We start from the raw sequence: 19,345 nt of genomic DNA, 5'->3' as shown, positions 1-19,345 counted from the left end.
AGAAAAGTCCTCGGTATAAGGGCAGTGATGAAGCCTCCAGAGATGGCTGAGATCGACCAAAATGGCACAGACTACACAGACAAGAAAAAAAAAAAAATCCAGTTCTTATCAGACCAACAAACAAAAAACACAGACGAGCACAAGGGAGAACCAAGAAAGATCAAGGGAAACCTGACTTCCCTGAAATGATGCTTGTTTAGGAGTAGGGTCAAAGGGCAGATGTACACACACACTCGAAGCGAACAGCAGCTCCAGCCTCCAACGGCAGGCAACACTGCCTCCAGGGAGACAGAAAAGGGAGGCGCACGAGCACTGGGCCCAGGGACCCACAGGCCCCGCCTCTAGGACAACTCACACTGAATTCCGCGAGGTGCGGGAGGTGGCGTGGCAGTGTGTGGTTACCCCGGTCCTTTCTGTTACAGTTGCACACGTGCCACACTGGGTACATATATGTGTGTGGTGGTGTACACAGACTCAAGTCCCAAGAAAACCCAGATCCGCCAGCAAGCTGCGACAACCCAATACAGCAGCAGATCCCTCTGAACGCTATCAATAAGAAGGAGGAAAGCCCCTCTGCTTTCTTGTCTCTTCTCGTTTGGTTTCGCTTTCCTACAAAGTGCAACCTCCAGAAACATCAGAATTACGCAGAATTGAAACAAAGCGAAAAACTGGAGTTCTTATCTCCTAAGGGTACATTCACTGACTTGATGGACGTGAGTCTGGGTGAACTCTGGGAGTTGGTGATGGACAGGGAGGCCTGGCGTGCTGTGATTCATGGGGTCGCAAAGAGTCGGCACGACTGAGCGACTGAACTGAACTGAACTGAAGGGTACATTCCAAAGCCTTGAAGTGTCCGTGCGAAGCACCAGACGCCCCCCGGTTAGGACACATCGCCCTCTAGTGGGGAAAAAAGGAATCGTATGCGGACAGGACAATCAAGATGAAACCCTGTCCTGCCACTGTCCAACTGAAATACTACGTGAGACATATTTATAATTTTAACGTTTTTAGTAACCACACCGTAAAAAGAAAAAAAAAGACAAAAATTTAAGGTGAAATTAATTTCAATATATCTTATTTATCCCAATATATCCAAACATTATTTCAACATGGAATCAACGCTAAACAATTACACATATTCCTTTTTCTTCCTAATTCTTCAAAACTCCATGGACACATTATCCTTAAAGCACATCTCAATCTGAAGCAGCCACATCCCAGGAGCTCTCCTGTGGCTAGGCCACGACAGTATCGTCCTAGACCAAAATCCTCAGCTTTTGGAGAATTCCTACCAGTCACTGAAGGAAACGAGACTCAAAATAGCCTGGAGTTAAAACTCCCCTCCGGGTCCTCCCCACCATTCTATGAAAAACAAAGAACTCTCTCACCCAAAGAAAAAAATGGACATTAAGGTTGATTACGCCCAGCTCCCAGCCGGTCCAGCCTCTGGCCCATCTCCAGAATTCCTTGCCCCAGCCGTTTAAGAGATAACTACCCCGAACCACCTTGGAGAAGAAGGCCCCCTTAAGACAGCAGAGTTCCTCATATATGCCTATATATACTCACTCTTTTCTTGGGTTAGTGCAGCAGCTCTAATACTGATTAGTATTCACAAATCTGACTGCTGCCCCTTCTCGCCTCATTAAAGGTGATCAGTTCCTACAAAGTACTGGTCTAGTTCTTTTTCTGAACCTCTCCTTCTCTAACTCCCTTACCCTATAGTCACCCTTGTCTGATTTCTCAACAGAAACAAACACTGTATGACATACCTTACAACGTAAATCCATCCGTGATACTTTGGTGATCACTGTCTCCAGACTGTCTTGATTCAGCTGAAATGCATTGCTATAGAATTCAGCTGACATAGGAGGATGGAAGCTGACAAGCTGCAGCTGGAGCTCTTTCTGGAAAACAGTGACGGCCCTTAGAACTTCTCTGATTCTACCTTCTTGGGTGAGGGACCTCCACATCCTCACGCACTGGGCAAGTGATTTCATCGTAACTCACACACTCTTCAGGGCTTCCCTAGTGGCTCAGATGCTAAAGAATCTGCCTGCAATGTAGGCGACCTGGGTTCAATCCTTGGGTTGGGAAGATCTTCTGGAGGAGGGCACAGCAACCTGCTCCAGTATTCTTGCCTGGAGAATTCCATGGATAGAGGAGCCTGGCGGGTTACAGTCCATGGGATCGCAAAGAGTCAGACACAACTGAGCAACTAACCCTTTCACACACTTTTAAGCAAAAGTACACTGCAAACAGAAACCAGCTTTCTTTGGCTGAGCGATTTTTCTCCACACCACACAGGCCTGACTGTGAGCAGAGCCAGCCCTTTCTTCTAGACGCCCTGGTTCCATTTCCCAAAGTTCAGTGCTGTACAGAACTGCCTGAGAGCATAGAAATGAAGCAGTTTCGACAGATGAGCGCTCAATATTAAGTCTGCTGTTGATTCTCCCCCAGCCCTCCGCCACCAACCACCCCCAACAAAAGGATCCACGGAAGCCCCATTCCACCTGCTGAGAAGATCTGCATTTTAAGGGCCAGTGTAAACTGTTCACTTAAAGCCTCTAACTAAACTACCCCTTTTACCGTCAACTGGGTGATGGGAAATCAATTCTGGGGTGGAGCAGGGGTAATTAGAGACTGCACTCTCTAATTGTTGTAAAAGGCAGGGAAATACACACCCTCATCTGACACCAGCCACTGCTAGAGACTAGCACACCCGATTGTGGCTTATCTGTCCTTCAAAGGCTTCTAGCATTTGAGGAATTCCAATCAGCTCCTAGGGATTCTTTCTTTCTCTAGGAAGCTGGTGGCTTTAGAAGACTGTGGTAGTGAATGAGAGTGGAGAGGGAGCAGAAAAGATGGGCTTCTAAAGATAAGAGAATTTAACAGTAAGCAGCTCTCAAATGTGCACACGGACGTGACCACAGGCAAGAGACGAGGTGCTGGTTTTCCCATGAGATGCTCCAAGGGCCTCCTCTCCTCTCTTCCAGTTCCCGCTCAGGGAACAAAACAAGTGGTTTAAAAATAGCCCAAGTAAACATGTATCATATATGTAAATAGAGTGCAAAGCAACACAGGACAAAAATGACCCTCAAACCTCCATTACAGACGGAGCAGCTCATCTACAGCTCCTGAGGAATTCTGGGGTCTATCCAGACAGGCACCAGGCACACCATTTGCATGGGAATCCGTAGGGCTTCCCGGAGAGGCAGAAGCCCCCGCCCGAGATGGAGACGCTCCAGCAAAGAGCAATGCATAAGCTATGTCCTTGTGTTTGATCCAACACGGAGCAACGGCTGAGGAAGCAGGGGGCTGGAGGAGTGAGACGCTGTGGAGTCTAACCCTGAGGGGTGCCTTCAAAAGCCCTCCAGCCCCGCCCTGTCCAGAATCACTGAGAGGTTTATCTCAGGCACTAAGAAAGCAGACTCTCTGCAGGCCCCCACGAGCCCCTCCCCACAGTATCAGCTGAGGAAGAAAACACTGGTGTAAGCCTGAGAGGAAGGAGTGGGCCAGGAGACCCAGAATCCAGGAGGAAGGCAGGGAGTCAGCGATCTGCTACGACCCTGGCCACGAGTAACATAGGAAAATGTTAGCTGCCCAGTCGTGTCCGACTCTTTGTGACCACCATGGACTGTAGCCCACCAGGCTCCTCTGTCCATGGGATTCTCCAGGCAAGAATATTGGAGTGGGTTGCCATGCAAGATCTTCAGAAGATCTTCCCAACCGAGGGATCGAACCTGGGTCTCCTGCATTGCAGGCAGATTCTTTTACCACTGAGCCACCAGGGAAGCCACATAGAAAACAAAGATCAAGGATAAATGCAGCCCCACCAGGCTGCACGTTCGGAGCCTCAGCTGTGTCATGACACCCACTGTCCTTGCTGGCTATCTAGACAGGCTTGCCCCCTGCAGGGCCTAGGCGCTTGGGTCCTTCCACAAGGCTGTACTAACTGCAAGGCCCCTAGCAGCCCTCTCCATGAGCAGCGAGCTCCCTGGTTCCAAGGGCAAGGCCACCTGTTCAAACACAGGATTGGTAGCCTTCATCCCCATCCTGAACTGGGCCCCAGATAACTAACCAGCCATCTTGCAACCAAACTCCTCTAATCACAAAAGTAAGTGGCAAAAATTACTTCCAGATTGGCAAAGCCCATCCTTCATGAGAGGTCCGTGTGTTAAATGAACAACATGAAAAAATTCATCTATAAATGAGCTGCTGTATCCTTTTCTCATAAGCTGGGATTAGTGACAAGTGATAAGAACAGGCGTGCAAAAGGAACAAACTAAAGCCCCAACATGAATACGCTCGACTACATTTGCATCCCAATTTAAGACCACCTACCACACATATATATAAAAGAAAGAAAAGAAACTGGAGGCAGTAATTCAAATAATTTGCTCCATATTTGCTTAAATATCAGGGCTCCCTGGTATCACAGAGTTTATCTGGAAAAACGTTAATTGCTTGTCCCTGAAGATTAAAGAAATGAAAATAAAATATCTGTGAAATAACTCAATAAAAAGCACAGTTCCTTTTATAAAATGTCTCTAACTGCAGCTTTTCAGGAAGACAGCTATCCCATGAGAGGTGAGTCTGGGCTCTATAAAGCCAAATGACCTAAGATAGCTGCTATTCATGAGAAAGTAATCACCGATAACAGAAAAATGGTAGAATTTATGAATAAATCCAAGAGCTTGTTCTTCAAAAAGAGAATCAACCTATCAAATAGACAAAACCTTAGTAAATTTCCTAAAACAGGAGAAATGAGACACGTGAGATTCCAAACATTCTAAGAATATGATATATAATCATATGTTAGTACATTTGAAAACGTCAATGAAATTGAAAAATATTAATGCCACCGACTTGAGAAGAAAACCTAAATATACCAAGAATCCTGAAAGATACTGAAAAGTTTTTAATGAATCTACTTAAAAAGAGACTTCATGGCTAGACAAATTTACAAGCGAATAACATCAAAATCTGATACTGTTTAAGCTGTCCCATATTATGAGAGGGGGAGCTTCCTCATTCATTTCAGAAAGTTAACAAAATGCTGATATTGAAATCTGCAGATGAAACAACAAAACTGTAGGCCAACTAATCTCATTTCAAAATTATTAATATTTTTTAAACAAGGAAACAAGCAGTGTATTTAAGAATACCCTAGTCACAGTAGGTTTGTTGTAGGAATCCATATAAACCATACTGGAAAAATCTTTAAGTGATATCAATAGGTTGAGAAAGGAAAACTATGTGATCATCTGAATAGATACTTTAAAAAATGGATAAAATTCAACATATATTGCTTATCTTAAAATTTTAGTAAAAGGGAGCTAGAAGTATAGCTTAACATGATTTTTCCCCCCAGAGCAAAGCTTATTCAGTTATCACTAACAGTAAAGCAATACAGGGATTTCCATTAAAGTAAGGATTAAAATAAGGATAGCATTCTTTTCCAACTACCACATTGTTCTAGTAGTCCTGGTTAAGTAATAACAGATGAAGCAAAAAGTGAAAGTTGCTCAGTGGTGTCAGACTCTTTGCGACCCCATGGACTATGGAGTTCTCCAGGCCAGAATACTGGAGTGGGTAGCCTATTCCTTCTCCAGTGGATCTTCCCAACCCAGGAATCAAATCAGGGTCTCCTGCATTGCAGGCAGATTCTTTATCAACTGAGCCATCAGGGAAGCCCAGATGAAGCAGACCCATTATCAATACGTATGGATGATATTATCTAAATACAAAAACCAGGAGAAGCAAATGATAAATGTCAAACACTAAGAGAATTAAATAATTATAACATAAAATAGAGAAACCAAAACAAACACCTTTACTACAGACCAGACATAATCAGCTAGAAATTACAGAAAATACAACTAGAAAACATCCCAATTACAAAAGGAAAAAAAGACTTAGAAACAATCTTAACAGGAATTTTAACAGGCCCTATTATGAAGACACCATGAACTTTTACTAAGGGAAATAAGAGAAACCTTGGGAAAAAAATACCATACTCCTTGATGAAAAGACACAATATTATAAGATTTTTAATTACTTAAAAATTAATTTCTAGGTTTACTGTAATCTAATTAAAACCCTAATGACATTTTTTTCAAACTTGACAATTTCAAACACGTATCTCGAAGAATAAACCAGTAAGAATAGCTAAGAAAAGAATGGAAATAAAGAAAAAAGAGTGGTAACTTACTCCACCAGATACTCAGACATTCAAAAAGCAAAAATAATTAAAACAGCACAGTACTGATGTAAGAACTGATTGAAAAATCAATGAAACAGAAGAGACAGCCCCCGGAAAAGACAGCCCCCAAATTGTGTGTGTGCATGTATGTGTGTGTGTATACATAAAAGAATTTAATAGATATAAGAATTTAGTACATGCTCAAGATTGCATTAAAATTCAGTAAAGAAAGACGTAGTTTATAGTGTTCAGTTATCTGGGTGGGAAAATAAATAATTCAACTCTTCACTTCATACCATATATCAAATACATGTGAGATGGACTGAAGAATAAAGGCTGAGACTACAATAAGATAGACATTCTCCAACAGAAAGAGTGTTAACTGACAAAGAATTCCTGGGGAACAATCTGGGTATATCTATCAAGAACCTTAAAATCTTTTTCATGTAGTTTGACTCTATAATTCCTCTTCTGGAAATCCTTCTGAGAAAAACAATCAGACACAAGAGTACAAACAGATTTCTCAGAAAATAAACAAGCATTCAACTCATGAAGTTGAAATGAGAAGGAGCAGAGCAAATCCAAAGAAACAATAAGGAAGGGAATAATCAGATAAGGGCAGAAATCAGTGGGCTGGAGAACAAAAAGAAAGAATTAACAAACCTAACAAAGCCAAAGCTGAAAAGACTAATAAGATCTCTAACACAAGTGATCAAAGGAAAACAAAATAGGAGGAGGAGAAGAACAAGAGAGGAAGGGAGGGATGGAGTGAAGGAGAAGATGCAAATAAATAAAATATATAAAGAGATAAAAGCCAACTAGAGAAACAAACAAAAATTTAATGAGTGTTATAAACCACTATATACTAATCAAGTTGAAAACCTCCATAAAATGCACAGATCTCTAGAAAGCTACAAAATGTCAAAAAAGGGGCACAAGAAGAAATAGAAAATTTGAGTATAAACCAATCGGTAGTAAATTGAAATAGCAGGCTAAGACTTTCCCTTCCAGATGCCTTTCCAGGTGATCTCCTATCACCAATGGTTTTTCTCTGATGAGAACTCAACTGTTTTCATCTCAAGAACTGCATTAAGCTGATACGGACAGCAAAACTTCAGGGCCCTCTCTTAGGCAGAGGCATTCATTCTTTCAAGGTTAGTGCGTGGCTCACTGTAGCTTTCCTCAAATTAAGCACAATCAGAGAGACATAAAAGTAATTTCTACATATTCTAAACCATAAGACACGAATGTAATGCAGCAGGTCTGGACGAGCCCCCATTCTCCAGAATACCAGGGGAGAGGTCACCCCGCACAGATCATCACCACCTCCCCAACCACCAGCACCCCCAGGCACTTGCATTTGACCTTGAGATGCCCTAAGCAGACTTTTGGTAGAGTTGGGAGGAAGGAGGTATGTGTGTGTTCTGCTCAGTCCCTGCTGTGGATTTACCAAGAGATCCCATTTGACTAGGGCTGTTAAAATCAGTCTGCTGTCCCTCATAGTTGGACAACCCTGCTACTGCTGATGAGGAAGAAATTAGTAAATTAGACACCACCTCTGTGCCCAGAGAAGTCAGCCATGCAAATGCCCCCTGGTGGCATTTCACTTAACAAATAAGCTTTGAGCTTTTAGTATGTTCTAGGCCCTGTATTTGCTTCAGAGACAAACACTGCAAAAAATTTCATAGAAGACGAGTTTTCCCAGTGGACCTATTTCCATAATGTGGGTTAAGCAGCACTTTTTCCTGAATTAGACAGTAAGACACGGAGCCAAGAAGACTCAACATCGCACCACTGAACACACTTTGGCAGGGGCATCTGGTTTCTGGCAAAGGCATTAGAGGAAGAAGACGTTTCTTGGGAGTGGCCAAACACTTTGGCACTGACATTAAAAGACAAAAGCATGAAAGATAAAAGAAGCCCCAGGCTAGGGTGTGGTCAGTAAGAAGTCAAACAGGATGACAGCCTCTGGATCAACCGAGGTGCAGAATAGTTTTGTACCCTCCACAGAAGGGTCCTCTCCCACCTCCGTCCCAGTACCTTTCACCACAGAGAAAGGAAAAGTTTTATTCCAGTGAGTTGAAATCTTAAGGTTTGAAGTTTTACCACACAATGGATAAAAGAGCTTCCCCTGTAATGCAAGCCACTTTAGGAAATTAAATTATCAACAAACATGAGTGGCAGAACAGAATAAAACATTGGGTCTAGTGTTGGACAAACCTGTTCCATCATTTTTCAGATGTGTGGCCTTGGACAAGTGATATTTTTCAACTTTGGTATCCCTGTTTGCGTAAAGAACTGTAATACTCGTTGTGGTAGAGGCTCCTAAAGATGACCACCATCAATCCCTTCTCTCCCGGTCTATGGCTCCAGCCATAAAAAGCCATCTCTTTTTTCTGCTTGAATCCAAACTGGCCCTAAGATTTCCTTTGACCAATAAATGAGGCAGAAGTGACATATACAACTTTCTAGGTTGTATTCTAAGAGATCTGCAGCTTCTGGTTTTATACATATGCAATGCTCCTTCTTGAAAGCCATGTGGAGAACCATGTACAGAGAACTGTACAGCCTCCAGCGGAGCTCTTGACTGATACCCAATCATGTGAGTGAGTCTTCTTGGACGTTTCAGCCTAGCTCAGCCACCAGATGACTGCAGCCCAGCAAACAACACACAAAGCAGAAGAGCTGTCCAGCTAGGTCCAATCCAGATTTATTAAAAACAAAGTCTCACAGGACATGAAAATCAGTCTATGCAGTCCATCACAACAGGCTGAAGAAAAACCACATGATCATATCAGTAGATGCACAAAAAGCACTGGAAAAAAAATGCAATATCCATTTAGGACTTAAAACTCCAAGCAAACTAGAACTAAGAGAGGACCCTTCTTAACTGGGTAAAGAAATTTACAAAAACCTACTAACATCATACTTAATGGTGAGTAGCTAGAAGCTTTCCTGCTCAGATCAGGAAAAAGGTAAGGCTGTTCCTTCTCACCACTGTACTGGAAATCTTGCTAATGCAATAAGGAGAAGAACATGAAATAGAAGGTAAGCAGAATGTCAAGAAGAAATAAAATTGTCTTTGTATGCAGTTAACATGATTGTCTATCTAGAAAAAACAAAGAATCCACCTAAAAACTTCTGGAACTAATAAGCAATTGTAACACAGTTGTAGGATTCAAGGTTAATATACAAAAGTCAATCACTTTACTATATATCAGCAATGAACAAAATCTGAAATTAAAAACAGCACCCTCAAAAATGTGATATTTAAGTAACAAAATATGTGTCTTAGATGAGGAAAATAACAAAACTCTGACAAATGAAGTCAAATAACAAAATAAATAGAGATATATGTATTGCATGCTCATGGGTAGAAAGACTCAATACTGTCTAGGTGTCTGTTCTGCCATACTTGACCTACATATAGCCAATGCAATCCAAATCAAAATTCTAGCAAGTTATTTTGTAGATACCAGCAAACTTGGTGTCTTCTTGGTACAGATTCTAAAGTTTACACAGAGAGGCAAAAGACTTAGAATATACAACATGATATTGAAAGAGAAAAATAAAATTGAATGACCAATAGAATCCAACCTCAAGACTTTACTATAAAGCTATGATACGCAAGACAGTTTGGTATTGGTAAAAGAACAAAGAGATCCACGCAACAGAATAGACTGCCCAGAAACAGACCCACATAAGTCTGCTCAGCCAGTCTTTGTGACAAATGAGCCAAGGTAATACAATGGAGTGTCTCTTCAGCAAGTGGTGCTGGAACAAATGAACATCCACGTACAAAAAAGAATCCAGACACACACAAGTGGGTATCACAAACGGATAGCATAGATCTAAATGTAAAACACAAAATTACAAGCACCTAAAGGATAGTATCAGAGTATGCAATGACTTTTTAGATAAAACACCATAGATACACTTTTTAGATACAACACCATAATCCATGAAAGGAAAACTTGGTAAGTTGGGCTCATTAAAGTTAAAAACTTTTGCTCTGTGAAAGACACAGTCAAGGGAATGAGAAGATAAGCCACAGACTGGGAGAAAATACCTGCAAAAGAGATATCTGATAAAGGATTATTATCTAAAAGATATTAAAAAACTGCTGAAAATCAACAATAAGAAAATGAACAATTTGATTTTAAGATGGGTAGAAGTCCTGACCTGACAGCTCACCAAAGGACTATACAGAAGCATATGAAGATATGCTCCACAGTACACATCGTCAGGAAAATGCAAATTAAAACAATCATGAGATATCACTACACACACACCACAATGGCCGAAATCTAAAACATTAACAACACCAAATGCTTACAAGGATGTGGAACAACAGGAACCCGTTTTTGGTGAGAATGCAAAATGATATATAGCTACTTTGAAAGAAAACTGGCAGTTTCTTATAAAAAATAAACATACTCTTAACGTACAATTCAGCCACTGCTCCTCGGTATTTACCCAAAGGGAGTAATGGGTGTTGTAATGTCCATACAAACACCTTCATACGGATTTAACAGCAGCTTTATTCAGAACTGCCAAAATTAGGAGGCCACAAGATGCCTTTAAATCAGTGAATGAGTATTCAGACAATGGAATATTGTTCATCAACTATACTCAGACAATGGAATACTGTTCATCACTAAAAAGAAATAAGCTCTCAAGCTGTGAAAAGTCAAGGAGGAACTTAAATGCATATTAAGTGAAAGACACAATTTCAGATTCCAACTATATGATGTTTTGAAATAGGTCAAATTGGGGAATTCCCTGGCAGGCCAGTGGTTAAGACTTTGCAGGGGACCCAGGTTCTGATCCCTGGTCAGGGAACTAGGATCCCGCAAGCTGCATGGTGTGGCAAAAAAAAAAAAATTTTTTTTTAATGAAAATAGGTGAAACTATGAAGATGGTAAAAGGATAAGTGGTTGCCAGTGGTTAAAGAGGAGGGAGGGATGAACAGACAGAGCACAGAAGATTTTTAGGGCAGTGAAACTCCTCTGTATATTATTGATATAATGATGCAAACACGTAACTTACATTTCTCAAAATTCACAGAATGAATAACACCAAGAATGAACCCTGCAGTAAACTATAGACTTCGGGCGATAATGATATATCAACGCAGGTTGTTACCTGTAACAAATCTGGTGCAGGACGCTGGTAGTTAGGGGGGCTGTGCTTGTCTGGGACACCAAGTCCGTAGAAGCTCTGTGTATTTCCTGCCCAATTTTGCTGTGAACCTAAAACTGCTCTAAAAAAACAGTCTATTTAAAAGGGGAAAAAACCTCACAGAATAGTGAGTGATAGCAAACGGCGGTGGTTGTTTTAAATCACAAAGCTTCAGGGCGATCTGTTATGTAACAACAGATAACAAAGACACCCCATTTATGGAGAAGCCTGATGACTAACTGCTAACACCCATTCTTTCTTTCCTCTTCTATAATAGAATCCTTCAGTTCCACTGGGGGGCGGGGGGAGGGGGGAAATGGCCTCCCAACCAAAGATTACATTTACTAGCTTCCCTCACAGTTGATGTGTCCACAGAGCTGGGATCTAGGGAACAGTACCTGGATGAACACGATAAAGGGAAATTTCAGGGTTATGCTCTGGAAAAGAGGATCGGTCCTCCCCATCCCTTCCATGCTTCCTGCTGGGAAAAGAAGTGAAGATGGCATTTGAGCTGGAGCAGCCACCTCATGTCATGAGAGAGGAACCATATGTCAAGGACAGCAGGGGAACGTGGCAGAAGGAGCCAAGGTCGTGGGTGCTCTCCAGACACTGTACCATCCCTGACTACAGTCATTGCAGAGGCTGTGTTTCTGCAGCCAAGCCCGTCTCCCAAGTAATACACCACATCTCAGGGCCACCCTAAAGATGGAATAAGACAGGTACAGAATGAACCTAACAGGGTGCCTGACACAGAGCAGGTGAGCTCTGTGAATGTGGGCCCTGAGAGCTGAGAGCCTCCAGCAGAGGAATGCAGCTATTCGGATGGCCTTGACCCAACCATCTTCATCTACTTTCAACAGCCAGTCTCTGCGACCAAGCCCACAGCTCTGAGCGGGACACGTGTACAATGGGAGCGAGGCTGATCCCGCCGATGCAAACCAATCCCAGGGATCCATGTGGAGGCAGACACCCAGAGCTCAGCACTGCCAACCATGCTGCCCCAAACCCACCTTTGCCATTTTCAGTAAGCACAATTACTTTCAGCAAACTCTCCTACCTTCAAGATAAAGTCCAGACTCCTTAGCGAAAGGAGAAGGAAATGGTGACCCACTCCAGTATTCTTGCCTAGAAAAATCCCATGGACAGAGGAGCCTGGTGGGCTGCTGTCCATAGGGTCACAGAGTTGGACACAACTGAAGTGACTTAGCCTGCATGCATGCATTGGAGAAGGAAATGGCAACCCACTCCAGGATTCTTGCCTGGAGAATCCCAGGGACAGAGGAGCCTGATGGGCTGCCATCTATGGGGTCGCAGAGAGTTGGACATGACTGAAGTGACTTAGCAGCAGCAGCAGCCTCAGCCAAAGGAATACACAGAGTCCTTCACAACCTATCCCCACTCCTTGATCTAAGCTCAACCCTTGGCGCCCCCCTCCAAGCACCAGCGGAGTTCCCAGGTCATGCTGTGTTTCCTCACACCCCAGCGGCATGGCACACATTTGTCCGTTTGCCTGCAAACCCACCTCTGTCCACAGAGCCTCTGCCCTCTTCTCTCCTTGGCTGACTTCTATTCTTCCTTAAGACAAGGCTCACCATCACCTCTAGGAAACTGTCCTTGGCTATGGAAGAGACCACTCGTGGACCCGTTAAAATTCTCTCTTCCGTTCCTCCCCAGTATGGAAAGTTTTATGTAGCACACGGCCACTGAGTGAACCATAGTATTTCCCAGCCGACTAGCTGGGGCCACGGGAATTGGCACTGGTCAACTGGTGTGAGCAGAAGTGACATGGCGATGTTTATTCCAAGATGCCCTTAAAGGAAAGGAGGGTCCGTCCCTTTCCAAGGGCTTGCTAACAGTTCCTCTTCAACATGTGCACAAAAGCACGGCAGACAGCAGGACAAGAAGAGGAAGGTGGTCCGGGCCTCTGACACCGTGGGCAGCCTCCACGTGGCCGAGAGGACTAGTGGCGAGGGAGAAATTTAAGAGGTTACTACTACTTATCAATGCAAAGCACCTCCACGGCTTTCAGTGGCCACTGAACCAAACCTTCCTGCTTCAGAGGACCAGCCACGGGATCATCTAGAAGATCCAAGATTACGGTGGAAACCTCCACTGACTCAGGTCATCAATTCAAACTGTCCACGACAAGGGGAAAGCAAAGCAGAGCTCAAGCCACCCTGCGCCCATGAGGCCGTCTTCCTGAACCTTCCACCTCTGAGCACTTCCGCCTCCACCTTGCTTTCCTGACACAAATTTAGAAAAATTGGGACCTTACCTCTGGAGACTTTGTAGACTTCATAGAAAGAATAGAAGTGGAAGCCTATGGAAGCTAACAGGTACAAGGACAGTTCCCACCAGGGCAGCATTGCTCCTGTGACAAAGGGTCCTGCGGCCCACGCTGAGAGTTTCTAGGAAGAGAAACAGAAATAAAACCATAAGCCAAAAACGTACAGTAGAGGACAACGCCTCGTCACCATCGCCAGCTAGTTCCCTTGTTCCCCCAGGGACCATCACTTAAGACACAACCCTCCTCCCAGTGACACCTCCTGTGCCACGACCTCACCCACCTGGTCACATCTCACACACACACACCCCCCACACACACATACACACATCACACACACACACATCATACATACACATACACATCACACACACATCACACATACACATCACACATACACATCACACACAAACACATCACACAAACACACATCACACACATACACGTTACACACACAATCACACACACATACCATACACACACGTATCACACACATCATACATATCACACACACACCACACACATACACATACATAACACACATCACTCACACACATATCACACACATATCACATACACATCACGCACATCACATACACACACATCACACACACCACACACACATGCATACCACACACACATCATACACATATCACACATATACATGCACACATCACACACATACAAACACATATCACACACATATACATACACATATCACACACCCATCACACACACACATCACACATATCACACACACGTATCACACACACGTATCACACATACACATCTCACACATACACACATCACACTCAAACACATCACACACCGCACACACATCACACACATCACACCCACACATCACACACATACACACACATCACACACACACACATCAAACACATATCTCACACACACATCACACACATACACATATTACACACTCACATCACACACATACACACACATCACTCACACACATCATACACACACATCACAAACATCACACACCTATCACACGCACATACACACAAATCACACACACACATATCACGTACGCATCACACACACATCACTCATACCACACACACATATCACACACACACATCATACACATATCACACATCCACACGCACACATCACACACATACAAACACATATCACACACATATCATACACACACATATCACACATACACATCTCACACACATATCACACATACACATCTCACACATACACACACATCACACTCAAACACATCACACACTGCACACACATCACACACATCACACTCAAACACATCACACACTGCACACACATCACACACATCACACCCACACATCACACACATACACACACATCACACACACACATCAAACACATATCTCACACACACACATCACACACATACACATATTACACACTCACATCACACACATACACACACATCACTCACACACATCACAAACATCACACACCTATCACACGACATACACACAAATCACACACACACATCATGTACACATCACACACACACATCACAAACATCACACACCTATCACATGCACATACACACAAATCACACACACACATCATGTACACATCACACACACATCACATACCACACACACACATATCACACACATATCACACACACATCACACACACATCACACACACATATCATACATACATCACACACACATCACAGACACACATACATCACACACTCACACACATCACACACATACACACACACATCACACACACCACACACACATCACACACACCACACCACACACACGCACACACACCCTGCCTGCCCAGGGTGGGCAGGTCTTTCCCTTGAGCCCACGCCGCCCGCCTGCCTCCAGCACAGTGTACACCAGCCACGTCTGTCCTCACTCCTGCCACACCCGTCTCCCCGCAGAGCGGACCTTTAGAGAGCAGGGAGCACGATGTGAGTCCACAGAACCCAGCACGGGCACCAAGCGCAGCAGGACGGGACCACCACAGGCTCCAGGAATAGCGGATTACTGTGCAAAAGCCTGAAGAGAAGGGAGCCCCAAGGGACTTCCCTGGGGGTTCAGTGGCCAGGACTCCATGCTCAGAGCACCGGATTCCACACGCTGCAGCTAAGAGTTCACACGCCGCAACTAAAGATCCTGCCGGCAGCCGAATAAATACATACATTAAAAAATTAAAAGCACAAACCATCTCCAAGCCTCCTCTAACCCAACAGTCTCATCCTCCTCGCTCTCCCCTTCCAATGCCATTCCACCGTGGTTTATAAGACTTGATTAACAAAACCACCGTGTCTTCCATCTTCCAGGTGCTTCTTAAAGGGAAGCTAACAGCACAATCCCACTGACAGGCTGTGAGCTGCCCACTCTGCACATGCAGTCTCCCTTCTTGCACAGGAACTGAAGTTTTATCTGGACACAAGGATGCTGAGCACATACAGTGTCTCCAAGGGTGGATATTGGAATAGTTCTGGCGCTGAGGCTGTGGTCATCCTCTTCCTGTTGGGTGGAGTTGGAACAGCCACCTTTAGACCAAGAGGGGAAAGCCGCAGAGAAAAGCAAGACAGAGGCGCCTCAGTTCCTGACCGCACGTACCACCCCGCCCACCCCACCCCACCCCCAAAACTGCCCTGGACCTCTTACATCTCTGGACTGTTACATGAAAGAGAAACGCATTCCCAGGTTGTTTAAGGCTGTGCCATTCTAAAGCTCTCTGTTACGGCAGCCATGTCTATACTCTTAATAAAGCAGGTAACAGGAAGTCCTAAAATTCTGCAAATTAAATGATCAGTTCCCAAATGACATAGAGTTAGCTAAATGTAAACCCCTCTATGGCCGTCATTGCTTTACTTAAACCTCTCACATATGTCAAAGTCAAATTAAAACAAGCGCAAAAAGTTAAGCCCCCAGCAAGCACGTCTAATACGTGACAGTAATGCCAAAACTTAGATCTCACCCGTGAGCTCATTGTATTTTCACAAGAGTTGGGTGAAGTATGTGGAGCAACGGAGGCAGGCATTTATAGATGATGAATGTGAACATGGTGAGGTCATTCAACCAGAAACAATGGTGCCAGGGCTCAAATCCAGGTTTTGAGACCCCTGGGCCCCCACCTCACCCCTCAGGGAAGGAGCCCCTTTAGTACCAGTTCACGGAGTTACTTGCCTTCAGAGTCTAGCTCAGAACCTACTACTCACAAACCCCTTTCTTCAGGGAATCAGAGCAAGAAGGGATATAAACTTTCCCTTTCATAAAATATGAGGTCAGAAATTAGTGGTCCTCCAACCAGACGGTCCCCTGGTAATTACCTACAAGTTGCTGAGACATGAGTTTCTCCCACAGAGCTCCTAGAAGACCCAGAATCCGCCACTAGTACTTCCACGGCCAATCTCTCTAAGCCCTGGAATTTCAACAACACCTTCGCAGGATCCCCTAGTACTTTTCAGAACCACTACCCTTTGTTTTCAGAGAAGGCGATGGCACCCCACTCCAGTACTCTTGCCTGGAAAATCCCATGGACGGAGGAGCCTGGTGGGCTGCAGTCCATGGGGTCGCAAAGAGTCGGACACCACTGAGCGACTTCACTTTGACTTTTCACTTTCATGCATTGGAGAAGGAAATGGCAACCCACTCCAGTGTTCTTGCCTGGAGAATTCCAGGGACAGAGGAGCCTGGTAGGCTGCCGTCTATGGGATCGCACAGAGTTGGACACGACTGAAATGACTTAACAACAACAACAACCCTTTATTTTTAAATACCTGGCATCTCCCAGAATATGTTAAGATTTCTTTGGGGGACTTTGTAGGATATAGTAATTTTCCATTTGCTGCTACTGCTGCTAAGTCGCTTCAGTCGTGTCCGACTCTGTGCGACCCCATAGACGGCAGCCCACCAGGCTCCACCGTCCCTGGGATTCTCCAGGCAAGAACACTGGAGTGGGTTGCCATTTCCTTCTCCAATGCATGAAAGTGAAAAGTGAAAGTGAAGTCGTTCAGTCGAGTCCGACTCTTTGCGACCCCATGAACTGCAGCCTACCAGGCTCCTGTGCCCATGGGATTTTCCAGGCAAGAGTACTGGAGTGGGGTGCCATTGCAATTTTCCATTTAGTGGTAAGAAAATTTTAACCTCTGGGCTTTTTTTTTAACTTTTTGTTTTGTCATCATGGAAAACGCAAGAGAGTTCCAGAAAAACATCTATTTCTGCTTTATTGACTATGCCAAAGCCTTTGACTGTGTGGATCACAATAAACTGTGGAAAATTCTGAAAGAGATGGGAATACCAGATCACCTGACCTGCCTCTTGAGAAACCTATATGCAGGTCAGGAAGCAACAGTTAGAACTGGACATGGAACAACAGACTGGTTCCAAATAGGAAAAGGAGTACGTCAGGGCTATATATTGTCACCCTGCTTATTTAACTTATATGCAGAATACATCATGAGAAACTCTGGGCTGGAAGAAGCACAAGCTGGAATCAAGATTGCCGGGAGAAATATCAATAACCTCAGATATGCAGATGACACCATCCTTATGGCAGAAAGTGAAGAGGAACTAAAGAGCCTCTTGATGAAAGTGAAAGAGGAGAGTGAAAAAGTTAGCCTAAAGCTCAACATTCAGAAAACGAAGATCATGGCATCTGGTCCCATCACTTCATGGCAAATAGATGGGGAAACAGTGGAAACAGTGTCACACTTTATTTTGGGGGGCTCCAAAATCACTGCAGATGGTGATTGCAGCCATGAAATTAAAAACCGCTTATTCCTTGGAAGGAAAATTATGACCAACCTAGATAGCATATTCAAAAGCAGAGACATTACTTTGTCAACAAAGGTCCATCTAGTCAAGGCTATGGTTTTTCCAGTAGTCACGTATGGATGTGAGAGTTGGACTGTGAAGAAAGCTGAGTGCTGAAGAATTGATGCTTTTGAACTGTGGTGTTGGAGAAGACTCTTGAGAGTCCCTTGGACTACAAGGAGATCCAACCAGTCCATTCTAAAGGAGATCAGTCCTGGGTGTTCTTTGGAAGGAATGATGCTAAAGCTGAAACTCCAGTACTGTGGCCACCTCATGAGAAGAATTGACTCCTTGGAAAAGACTCTGATGCTGGGAAGGATTGGGGGCAGGAGGAAAAGGGGATGACAGAGGATGAGATCAATGGACATGAGTTTGAGTGAACTCCGCGAGTTGGTGATGGACAGGGAGGCCTAGCGTGCTGCAATTCACGGGGTCGCAAAGAGTCAGACACGACTGAGCGACTGAACTGAATTGAACAGCTGATAAACAATATTATGATCGTTTCAGGTGAACAGCAAAGGGACTCAGCCATACATATACATGTATCCATTCTCCCCCCAAACCCCCATGCCATCCAGGATGCCACAGAACTTACCTTGCCAGAGCCCTGGGTTTCCTTCTGAATTGATGACCTCTAATTGACCTTCCATGGGGGGAGGGACTGAGCATCCCACCTGCTGCGGGGCCTTCTTCTGCCCATCAGCACCCCAAGAGCTCTCTCCAATGTCTCATCCTCCTCCTGTCCCCACATCCAGCCCAAGGCCACCCCAGACAGCAACAACGTGTCCTTGGGGGCCTCTGGAGAGCTTTCTGCACAGTGTCTCTTCTCACCATCTCTTTTCTTAGCCCCAAGAGGAATTAT

At 44.2% G+C, this 19,345-nt stretch overlaps 1 protein-coding gene across 5 annotated transcripts in view; it reads right to left on the bottom strand.

Moving 5' to 3' along the window:
• The window catches only part of HHAT (hedgehog acyltransferase), a 365,640-nt gene that overhangs the window by 334,127 nt on the left and 12,168 nt on the right, over positions 1-19,345 (bottom strand). For all 5 annotated transcript variants that reach the window (XR_011467202.1, XM_070384727.1, XM_070384728.1 and 2 more), the window contains exon 2: positions 13,659-13,791. Coding sequence is in view for 4 of the 5 variants with exons in the window: in XM_070384727.1 (XP_070240828.1) it covers positions 13,659-13,749 (91 nt within the window). In the remaining variant the exon portion in view is untranslated. The remainder of the gene's footprint in view (positions 1-13,658; positions 13,792-19,345) is intronic.

The sequence above is a fragment of the Bos mutus genome, chromosome 16, assembly GCF_027580195.1.
Source record: "Bos mutus isolate GX-2022 chromosome 16, NWIPB_WYAK_1.1, whole genome shotgun sequence".
NCBI lineage: Eukaryota > Metazoa > Chordata > Mammalia > Artiodactyla > Bovidae > Bos > Bos mutus.
Note: the sequence above shows the minus strand (reverse complement) of the source record. Positions and strands in the feature narration are given on the sequence as shown.